The 11,355-nt window shown below is 52.1% G+C and overlaps 1 protein-coding gene across 1 annotated transcript; it reads right to left on the bottom strand.

Annotated features, from left to right (window-relative positions):
* Nucleotides 6,383-10,525, bottom strand: LOC8064947 (auxin response factor 18). Its single transcript, XM_002437428.2, has 4 exons — nt 10,158-10,525; nt 8,631-9,930; nt 7,521-8,458; nt 6,383-6,926 (listed from the first exon to the last, which is right to left on the bottom strand). The coding sequence occupies exons 2-4, from the start codon at nt 9,762-9,764 to the stop codon at nt 6,869-6,871; spliced, it is 2,130 nt and encodes a 709-aa protein (XP_002437473.1). The 5' UTR covers nt 9,765-9,930; nt 10,158-10,525; the 3' UTR covers nt 6,383-6,868.

The following is an 11,355-nucleotide window of genomic DNA, read 5'->3' as shown; positions in this document are numbered from 1 at the left end:
CGAAGGTTGAGGTATACTCCACCTGCAACCTTGGAGCCTCCAACTGCTCCCTTCTTCCTCAAGCAGAAAAGATACCGGAAAAGATCGAAGTGCGGCTCTATGCCAACATAGGCCTCGCACAGGTGGATGAAGGTAGAAATAAGGAGAATTGAGTTCGGGTGCAGATTGCAAATCCCGATCTCATAGTACAAAAGAAGACCTTGAAGGAAAGGATGAACAGGAACACCAAAGCCTCTCTTAACGAAATCTTCAAAAACGACGATCTCACCGGCGCGAGGGTCGAGGTAGCTCTCCCCCTTCGGTGCCCTCCAGCCGCCGAGCTCTGCGCCGTGCAGAAGCCCCATATCGACGAGGTCACCAAGAGATTTTGTGGTGCTGCGAGACTTCTTCCACTCCTTGGCCATCAGTTCGGCCCTCTTCCTGGAGTCGTTCTTCGCCATTAGAGATGCGGATGTGGGCTGGAGTTAGGAAGATGCAGGAGATTGGAGAAGATGAGAGCGGAAGGTTTGAAGGCAATGGCAGGCGAAGCAGTACAGGCGGACCTATTAGACCCTTATAAACCCGCGACTCCACTTCTCCCACTTCCTGTATTCTCGGGAAGTGGGCAGGCCATGCGGCGGACGCGGCGTTTCGGTTTACAATGATTATAGACAATTAATGCGGCGGAGTTTTCGTACCAATTGATGGTTTCCTTTTCTCAAACCATGCAAAGAGCGGTCGTACAGTTGCCAGGTGCAACTTTTCATGCATCCGTCTGACATATCGTCAGGAGACCTCGTCACGTCAACTTTAACTGGAAAGGTCTTTTCAAAAGTAAGAAGACACATACGCCAGTGAGTCAACAATCCGGGGACTGCACCGACCACCGAGCACTTGATGCTCGGGGACTGGTCGCCCAGTCTATCAGCCCGGAACTTCACGGACTGCACCGACCACCGAGCACTTGATGCTCGGGGACTGGTCGCCCAGTCTATCAGCCCGGAACTTCACGGACTGCACCGACCACCGAGCACTCGATGCTCGGGGACTGGTCGCCCAGTCTATCAGCTCGGAACTTCAATGACTGCATCGACCACCGAGCACTCGACGCTCGGGGACTGGTCGCTCAGTCTATCGGCTCAAAGTTTTAAAGCATGCACCGACCACTGAGCACTCGACGCTCGGGGACTGGTCGTACAGTATAGCAACATATAATTCCAAGAAGCACACTAGGTGTCTGGGGACTGATCGATTGGTCTTTTCAATTGCAGGCGAGCATGACATGCTCGGGGACTGGTAAATTCAATTTTTTAGACCTTGCTACAAGGCTCATACTTCGCCTTCCAGCAAGCTCGGGGACTACATCGGTACGATGCATCTAGCGATGCATCTCAGTCTCAAAACTACTTTGGGGAATTTTCTTTTGACCCTGGCACCACGTGCCTATGTCACCTACTACCAGGCTCGGGGACTAAGTGGGCACACTTCACCTAGCGGTGAATTTGCTTGCTTTTTTGATGCTTTTACCTTTCCAAAAGGTAAAGTGGGCACACTTCACAAGGAAAGAAATTTTTTTTTAAGAGCACCATGCATTCTTCGAACAACCTGCCCCTTCGATGTCAATGTTGATCAACTGTCTTTTGAGTTGGTCAAAACACCGTTGCCATTGTTTGGGCGACTTTCCTACTTATTGAAGACGTCAAGCCTCACTGATCGAAGAAACTCAAGACGGCGTGTTACATCACAATACATGGTGCTCGGGGACTAGCTGTGGGGGTATAAACCCCTATACCCTTACGGCTAGACTTCAGCCAGGAAGCTTGGCCCATTACGAGACAAGTTCAAGGCTTGATCCGACAGCTCGGAGTTTCGCGCAAGGAAACAAGACGTGGAGATCAAGCAGGATTCTAGTCGGTTAGAATAGGAATTGATATCGAATTATCTATGGCAATTGTAACCGACTAGGATTAGTTTCCAGATCTGTAACCCTGCCCTCCAGACTATATAAGGAGGGGCAAGGGACCCCCCTATCACATCATATTCTCTCAACACAAATCAATACACCAGACGCAGGACGTAGGTATTACGCCAACTCGGCGGCCGAACCTGGATAAAAAGCTTGTCCGTGTCTTGCGTCACCATCGAGTTCGTAGTTTGCGCACCGTCTACCGATAAACTACTACCGTGGGTATACCCCAAGGTAGACTGCCGACTAGCTTTCGTCGACAGTGGCTGCCGACTAGCTTTCGTCGACAAGCTTCGAGTCGACTCTCTCATCCTCCAGCGGTGGGTCGACTCATCGTGATCCGATAGCAAATAAAAAAACCCTTTGGCTTTTGGACCTGGCCCACTCGCGCGACTTGGTTGGGTGGTTGGTTGGTTGGCCATTGAGGCACTGTATCACAAATACTTTTTTAATCTCTATGAATCGGCTTAGGATTTTGAATCGATTCCTGACAACTTTTATGAGTCGATGGTCTCCAATGGACATGAGTCGACTCACCGAGTGCCACCTCAGCCCATCGAGTCGATTTTCAAAGCCCACCGGAGAAGCCCTTAAAGACTCTCTAGTTTCCTAATAAAATAGTATATTTTTCTCTCTCTTTAGCTCTCATATGTGCTTAGTCGTCTACTCTATTATCTCTTAATAGCTTGCATCAACAACACACAACAACAAAGTTAGAGCAAATTTAAAGGGTCTGATTGTGTTATGGGTGCATATATATTTTTATTGTTGGGGGTGCGAGTGTGGCATAAAAAATCAGCATAGTCACCGTTTTTTTTTTGTTTTCCACATACTAGGTGCGTTTGCATCCGCTAGTGAGACTACATAGCTCCACCCTACCGAAAACGGTTGCTATATAATCTAGTCTAGACATTTAGAGGTTTTCATAAAGGACATTTTAATGCGGACCATCACGACATCAAACTACATCGCTGCGTCAAATTGGATCTCAATCGGTTATGCCAACAAGGCTTGATCAATTATCGTACCGGTTTTTGTACAAGGGTATAACATATCCTCTAACTATTTCGTTATTGTTTGTTTTATTATAATATGTTCGAGTACGTACTAGTACTTCATATGGTAACTCATGAGAATATCTCCATGCATGCTTCCTTCAGTTAATAGTACCACCCGAACCATGAGGAAACCCTTAATTGTCAAGAGACATAACCCAACTCTAATTGTTTCTCTACTACTCAAAAAAAAAAAAACTCCAATTGTTTCTCCAACCGTCCAACGGTGTCGCCCGGCGGGCGCATAGGGCGTGCTAGCTTATTACATTACGTTATGTCGCCTTCATCGCGATCACCAGCCGCTGGCGTCTCGGTTAACGGTTATCGGTTATCGCCTTCTTCTTTTCTTTTTTTTTTCTGGCAAAAATCTCGGTTATCGCTGACCCCGAGGCGGTAGGCACGAGACGACGACGTCGACGCATCGCATGCAACGCAAACCACCGTTGGCAAAGCGAACGCACGATACACGTCGTACCCGGCCCGGGCGGAAGAAACCGCCGCGCCGGCCGGCGTCCTGCGGGGCGGCGCCGACCACTGTAGCTCGGTACGTCGCGTTTGCGCGCGCCTAGTCCAGCACCGGCCGGCCGGCCGGCCGGCCTTTGCTTCTCCTCGTCGTCGCCGGTACCGCGCGCGTACGGTACTCATCATCAATATATATATATATGGATCGGTCCAGCCACAGGCCGCCTGCCCTAATACGACAACAAGCTATATATAACCGTACGTATGTCCAGCTACACCTAACGGTTTTCTGTCTCGTGCGACGGCCGTGCGCGCGCGTCGTGTGCGTTCTCAGAATTCCAAGCTATACGTGCACACGTACGACGACGACGCACGTACGATACGACGGCGGCTGCAATAGGAGGTTTCACCGCGCCTGTCGGTACTCGGTACACGTGTTGGGTACGTATTAGCGCAGCAGCTCCGTTTCTACTTTTTCTTCACCGACCCGTGCAGAGGAACAGGATAATAATAAGTGGATAACGACTAAACGAGGAGGCAGAGACAGCCGGCAGTGCCGTACTAGTAGCTACAGTATGTAGTACGTACGTGCTGTGTGTAGACGACGTAGCTTTCCCACGGCCGGCCCTCGCGGCAGGAAATGGTCGCGGTAGAGATCAAATGCGTGGTCGTACAGCTAGTCCTGCAAGATCGCGAGGAGCTCACGGCAGATATGCCAAGATCCTCGAGCGTTCGACATGCATGCAGTGCAGTGCACAGTGCATGTTGGTTGGTTAACTGTTCGCTGTGGTTCGACTACTCTAGGGACGAAACACGCCTAAGCTCATCATCAACCTGAAGGGATTTGTGGTTAGGTGTGCATAAAGATGGCAACGGGTAAAGAATATCCGCAAACCCGCGGGCAACAAACCCGACAGGTGCGGATACGGGTGCCAAACTGCACCCGTGGGCACGGACGCGGGCACAACTATCAACCCGATGGATATTTGATGACGGTCAAAAAAATAACCTATCCGTACCCGTAAACCCGATAGACCCGCTCCGATAAGTGACAAAGTGGACCACCACTCAACAACTCTTCTACCAGACACGGTAAATCCACTCTCCTACCCGCACACCCTCACTCACTGCTCTCTCTCTCCTCACGTCCTTTGCCAAGAACACAAAGAACAGAGAAACAAATCTTCTTCTTCCTCTCTCAAATCCCACCTTAAAATTCTAAAATCAGGCTATGCATGTCACAGCATCGCGTTCTCCATCTCAAGAGCTTTCAATTCTCCTACAAGGCTCTCGTTAACGTGGAGTATTGAAGGAGATCGAAGAGGGTCGCCCTCCATGGTCGCCTCAGCTGCTTCCACACCGTCTGGGTCACCAGCGCTGGGCACACCCAGCTTGTGCTTCCTGAAGCGGAGACCATGGCGGCGCGGCCACCGGACGACGGTGAGCTGTCCTCTTCGCTCGCCCTCATTGCTCCACCAGCCACCCTCGTCGCTTCGCTCGCCGTCCTCATCAACTGCACCGGCCAACTGGTGATTGCCTTCCTTGTCGCTGCCAGTCATCCTCGTCGCTCGCACCGGCCGGCCGTCACCCTCGTTGCTCGCCCTGGTTGGCTGTCGTCCTCGTTGACTTGCAGGCGGGCACACGGGCATGTCCGCGGGCGAGCCTTGCCCGCGGTTAGCGGGCATGGGCACAAGTTGCTGCCCGTCACGGGTGGCGGGCGCGGATGCGGGCATAAGATTTTTCTCGCGGGTGCGGGCGTGTGAACCTAGTATCCGCGTGGATATTGCCCGTTGCCATCTGTAGGTGTGCAGCGGCAGCGTCCACGTCGTCGAAGCTGACGTGGTTTGCTTGCCCTGCTTCTTCTCTTCGTAGAGGGACCAGGCGTCCAGGCGGCAAAAGGTGCGCACGCACGCACACTATTTTGTTTGACACGGTAAAAGACAGGTGCACCTTTTTCGAGTGCTTTTTACACGTGCAGACGAGGAAGGGTGGGTAAAAATAAAGCCGTAAAGAGGGGATACGGTTCGAGTGTACCTCCCTTTCTGCCGTAACTACTGTTCACGCTTTTCACCCGTGCACACAGGTGAATCTCCAGAGGATAAAAAGCGGACCGTGGGACTAGCTACATATTCCGTATGAGAGTACTTCAAGGCTCTATTTACTTCCTCAACGAAATTTTTTTAGGACACTGTAGCACTTTCGTTTGTTTGTGATAATTATTATCCAATCATAGACTAACTAAGATCAAAAGATTCGTCTTGTAAATTTCGACCAAACTGTGCAATTAGTTTTAAATTTTGTTTATATTTAATACTCCATGCATGCGTCTAAAGATTCGATGTGACGGAGAATCTTGAAAATTTTTTGTATTTTGGGTGGAAGTAAACAAGGCCCAAGTAGAAAAGATCACTGAACAACGGGATGCCATGTACACAAGGACTAGGAGTACGTACTCCGCAGTGTACCACGTAAATCCCGGGCATTTGCAGCTCAGCTCAGAGAACGGAACTGGCAGTAAAAGGTGAAAGGCGTGGAGAGGACACGCGTACATACCACGGTCCCAGGCAGAGCTGAGGCTTCACTGGATCAAGCCCGCACCGCACCTCGACCGACTCCGTCGTAGGCGGGCCGGGACCGCCAGGATCTCCGTAGGGTTCCCCCAGGAACAGACAAGCATGGACGTGACAAGTAGTACTCGCGTCAAAACATTCTTTTACAGTCACAGACTGACAGACAACAAAAGGCTGAAACGACCGACACGACAGCAACACCGACGGACGGACGGTGGAATGCGATGAATTTGATGCGTGAATCAAGTCCGCTAATCCCAGTCCATCCTGACTTTCCTGAGAGGTGGTGAGAGCACCGAGCCCTCCAAAGACTTCCATTTGATGGAGTACAGACAGAACAGACAGAGGCAGAACAAGAACAGAGAATACTTCAGCATCTCAGTCTTCTCAGACAGACAGACAGACAACCAACCAACCAACCAACACTAATAAAAAAAGCCCTTAATTATACCAAAACTTTTCAGTAATCGCGTTTGCAAAGCAACGGGGGTTCATGGAAGAGGTAGTAACATAACACATGATCATTCAGTGACCAAAGCCAACTGCAATGGCCACTGGAACTGACAACAGCAAGAAGGTGTAGCAGTCTAGAGCTAGTAGTCCAACAAATCCGGCGACAAATCTTTGGTCCTGGATTACACGCACGCACTTGGCCCCGTTCCGGGGCGCCTCCCAAATCCCAATCGACGAAAAACAAACTGAACTGCCCTCTCTCTTTGAAGTTGCATCAGCAGTCCAGCACTTTGGAAGTGGCGATTCTTCCTTGGAGATCGCCACCGCGCTCCTCCCGCTGTACAAGTGACAAGAGCTTTCCGGCCTCCTCCTACCTCGCTAAGTTATCGCTGCTCGGCGTCCGTTAGTATGGTCAGCCTCCGGGCAGTTTTCGTGAACTCACTGCATGCAAATTCAGAGGTATGAGCGTACATTAGTAACCATCCCTATCTGTTCTATGGAATAGCTGTCATCTGTTCAAACACGAAGGGGACGGTGTGGGAATTAAGAAAGAAAAAAAAAATCAAAGGGTCTCCTCCAACCACATGGGTGTAAGATGTCCTAGTCCTGGCTTGAAGCAATTAAAGTCAAAGTACCATATGAATGCTTCCAAGGAAAGAACACCTAGAGTTTGATACTTCAAGATAACCGTGTCTAGTTAGGTTGTAGTACGAATTGAACATTGAAAGGTTTAGCACGGTCAGGAACAGCCGTTTCGATGTTCTTTGCTATATGCTCATGAAAAACTCGAAAGGTTTAGCACGGTCAGGAACAGCTTGTTGAGGTTATATGAAATGCATATCCGCAATGCAAATTATCAGGAAAAACTTGAAAGGTCGTAGCTATCCAGGCATTGTAATCGATTCCTAAAGGTTTTAGTCCTACTCCGTATTTTGCAAATGCAACAAAGGGCATATCTAATCAATTCCAAAAAGAAAAATCTAACAACGATTGAACACACAGGAACAGAACACTTCAATCTGAAATCATACGGACCTGAAAGGCTTGTCGCCGGTGTGTTTGAGCGCTCCAGAAGCGTCGTCGCGGTAGAAAACATGGCTCATCAGCTCAGTCTTGTCGATGCCAAACATGTCGGCGAGCCTCTGGTAGAGCTCCTCGTACGAGCCAACAGCAGAGAGGTCGAGCGTGCGCCCAACATCCTCCGACTGCATGAACACCTTGCAGTGGCCGGTCTCCAGCCCGAGATCAGGCACCTTGTTGTCCTGGCACGACGGGGCTCCTCCACTGGACCTGGACGAGCCACCATGGTTGCTCCCGGGGCTTGAGACGTCCGAGTTGCTCACCGTCCTCTCGGCAACGTCATCAGAAGGGCTCTTCTTCGGCGCCGGGAAGCCCGCGACATTGCCTAGAGATATCTGCTGCTCAGTGAGAATCGGTTTCCCAAAGAGCATCAGTTGCGGTGCCGCCGCCGCCGCCTTCTTGACGTCTGATGATGGTTTCCTGTTCTGTGGGGTGGTGCCAATGGTGAGCAAGCACGAGATGTCATCTCGAGCTGCTGCCGGGTGGCCGATGATGAGGCCAGCGGCGATCCTCGGCTGCACGCCGTGGCCGTCCAGCTGGTGGTGGTGAAGCCCGTGCGGTGACAGACTCGACTGCAGCTTGTCAAGGTGGAGATCTGATAAAGATATGCCAAATTGAGCATGCCTGGCTCCCTGTATGCCTGCAGGAGTGCCATCCGGGAAATAGCACATCGGGCCAACACCACGGCCGAGAGGGCTTCCATGGAACATCGGCGCCGGGAACTGGTGGCCCTCCAGCGGAAGCTCCGGGTACAGTGGAACACACAGCTTCTTCCTCGGCGGCGGCGAGAACGGCGTGAGGTGGTGGATGGCCGGCATGTTTGAGACAAGCTCGACCAGCCATGGGCTCACTCTCTTCACGTTCTGTAACAAGTCCGGTTCATCCCAAGCCACCTGCCAAAAAAAAAAAAGTGATCAGCATGCATTGCAGCAAACTACTCTGTAGTCTGTACGCTCCTCCTAAACTTGATTGAAGTGATGATAAGCTCAGCTAGGAGAGGAAGTTTGAGATGCCGTCCTTGAGATGAGAGTACACATTGGCAGTTATGGAGGTTGGTTTATTTACCTGAAGAAGCCTCCAGGGTGAATTGGGCCATCTGATGGGGTCAGCGACCTGCACGGCGGAGACAGTGCCCATGAACCAGCTGATCCTGGACGAGTCCTCCGTCTCGAAGGCCATCTTGAACCGCATCCCGGCGCACCACTGGGTGCGCATGGCGGCGCGGACCGCGCCAGCCTTGACGCAGAACTCCGGCGTGCTCGCCCTCGGGTAGTAGACCACCTCGAACGGCTGCCCGCTCACGGCGAGGTTCGCGGCCTCGACGACCTCCTCCGGCCGCACCCGCACCCTGACCTTATTCCCCCTCGTGGCCGCGCCCGTGGCCATCATCTTGCTGCCGTCCTCTTCTCCTCCTCTCAGGAACATGGAGAACCCGGCGTAGCCGCCGCCGCCCGGCGGCGGGGGCGGCTGGTGGTGGTGCAGGAACTCGGGCCCTCCGATGCCACCCTTCTTGGCGCGCCGGATGCCGACGCAGAGGTCCCCGTTCTCCGTCCGCATGAAGACAATCGAGTCCCCGGCCACGAGCTTCTTCTGGTTCACGAAGGTGCTCCACCCGGTGGTGAGCAGGTGGCGCCGAGGCGTGCCGCGGTAGATGTGGCGGAACTTCCAGACGACGCCGTGCACGTCCTTGGCGAGCACGGTCTGGACGGGCGGGTCGGCGGAGTAGTCCAGCCGCGGGAAGATGGTCTCGGCGCAGTAGCGTGGCACGGAGAAACCGCCGCCGTTGTTGGCGTCAGACTGCGTCAGCGTCTTGGCGAAGGACGCGGGCTTGTCCTCTTGCGCGCCGCCGCCCGCCGCCGCGGCGCCAATGGCGTCGTCGGCGTCAGCAGCGTATCCCGGCTCGTTGGGCCGGACCGGGGCGAGGCGGATCTTGGCGAAGACCTCGTCGGTGTCCGGATCGGCCATGAAGCGGACGGCGGCGACGCGGCAGAGGACGAGGGCCGGGACACGGCCGGCGGGGAGGTCGACGACGGGGCCCTGCGCGTGCTCCGCGTGGCCCTGCGGGAAGTAGTACACCTTGGAGTGCACCGGCGGCATCTGGACCATGCCGCCGGCGCAGGCGTGCCACAGCTGCGGGTCCAGGCACCTGTCACTCTCCCGCTCCCGCTCCATGGCCGCCGAGTCCACGAAAGTAATCATCTCCAGGCCACCTCCCACGGCACCCCGGAGAGGCGATTTCAGCGGGAATTGAGCGCGATCGATCTCCACTCACCAACCGGGACACAGCCTCCTTTATGGATGAAATTTCACGCCTCCTCCTCCTCCTCCTCCTCCTCCTCCACTAGCACGACAAGCCTCCTTTCCGCTGCACAGCCGCCATCACCACCACCATCATGATCAGAGTCTGAAAAAGGCTGGGGAAAAGAAGCAGCAGCGGAAGGAGAGGAGGGGAGAAAAGCAAGGGAGGATTTTTTTTTCTTTTTTTTGCCCCCTCCGCCTCAGAAAATCTTGCAGGGAAAGGGAACCCAACCAGCAGCACGGCAGCAGCAGCACCACAAGATTGCCGAATTCATCCGGTCAGTGATCACTCACCTCTGGGCTTTGGCAGGCAGCAGCAGCCTCAGATCCCTCCAAAGCAGGGGTAACGACGGATTCGGGGGGCAAAATCGGCACAAGCTCGACAGGCTCGTCGTCTTCGTCCCTCCCACCGCTCTGCAGCCTCTGCAGCGCTTGCCTCCCCAGCCACAGGCTCTCAGGTGAGCAGCAGGCTCAGATTCCCCCAGACTGCTGCTGCAGCTGACATGAGGGCAGCAAAATATAGAGAGACAGAGGAAGAGAGAGGAGAGAGAAAGGCAGTCAAGGCAGGGAAGCAAAGCTCTGCATCTCAAGCAAGTACCACTGCTTTACTACTAGTACTACTGCTAACACCTGGTTAGTAGTGGCTTAATTGATTGTTTATTAATACTTTTCAGTTGCACACCCAAAGTGCCAGCGCTAATGATATTTTCCCGCACGATGAGCTGCATCATTGTACCATTATCCACTGCTGTCTCATAGCCGTTCTCTTCTTTTACCAAGTTCTGATTTATTTTTCTCTCTCTCTCTTGCCTCTCAAAATCAGAATCAGAAGGAAACAAACAGACGGGACCACACGCTAAATCGAGAAGTGATGTTGTTGTTTCCATCCTAGTATTATATATTAATCATAATACTTTTCCACTGGATTATGTCGTCTATATTGCATTGGACACACACGCACACGTTCTTCAGCAGTTTGTAATATGGTATTTCCTTGTTTCAAAATTATCAAGTACTTCTACTCCTACTAGTGTACTGTGTACATAATCTTTTTTTTCCTTTTTTGACTTTTAAGGTAGCTATCTTTTTTCCTTTTTTTTCTTTTTTTGAAACGTTTAAGGTAGCTATCTTGAAAACTCTGAAAATTCACAGGCTGAAACCTTTTGAATGACTGCACAAGCAAGCTGAAACTCAAAAGACGACTTACATGACCAGCACCGTGTTTCCGCAGCTTTCTCGTGATCACGACATGGAGACTGAATGTCTGAATCCGTGACTCTTCTTCCCAAAGTTTCGTTACTACGGCAGAACAGATTTTCACCAGAAGCTCATGGTGGCGTTGGTGACAATGGCAGCTTTGCTTTGCTCGGTGATCATTGCCATGGAGCCGTGCAGCTGCTAGCTCTTTCTTGAAAACTCAGGTCTTGTTTAGTTCCTAAATTTTTTTAAGATCTTTCATTATATCAATTTTTTAGACACATACATAAAGCAC

This window comes from Sorghum bicolor, chromosome 10 (genome assembly GCF_000003195.3).
Source record: "Sorghum bicolor cultivar BTx623 chromosome 10, Sorghum_bicolor_NCBIv3, whole genome shotgun sequence".
Classification (NCBI taxonomy): domain Eukaryota; kingdom Viridiplantae; phylum Streptophyta; class Magnoliopsida; order Poales; family Poaceae; genus Sorghum; species Sorghum bicolor.
The sequence above is the reverse complement of the archived record's forward strand: the minus strand, read 5'-3'. Positions and strand labels throughout refer to the sequence as shown.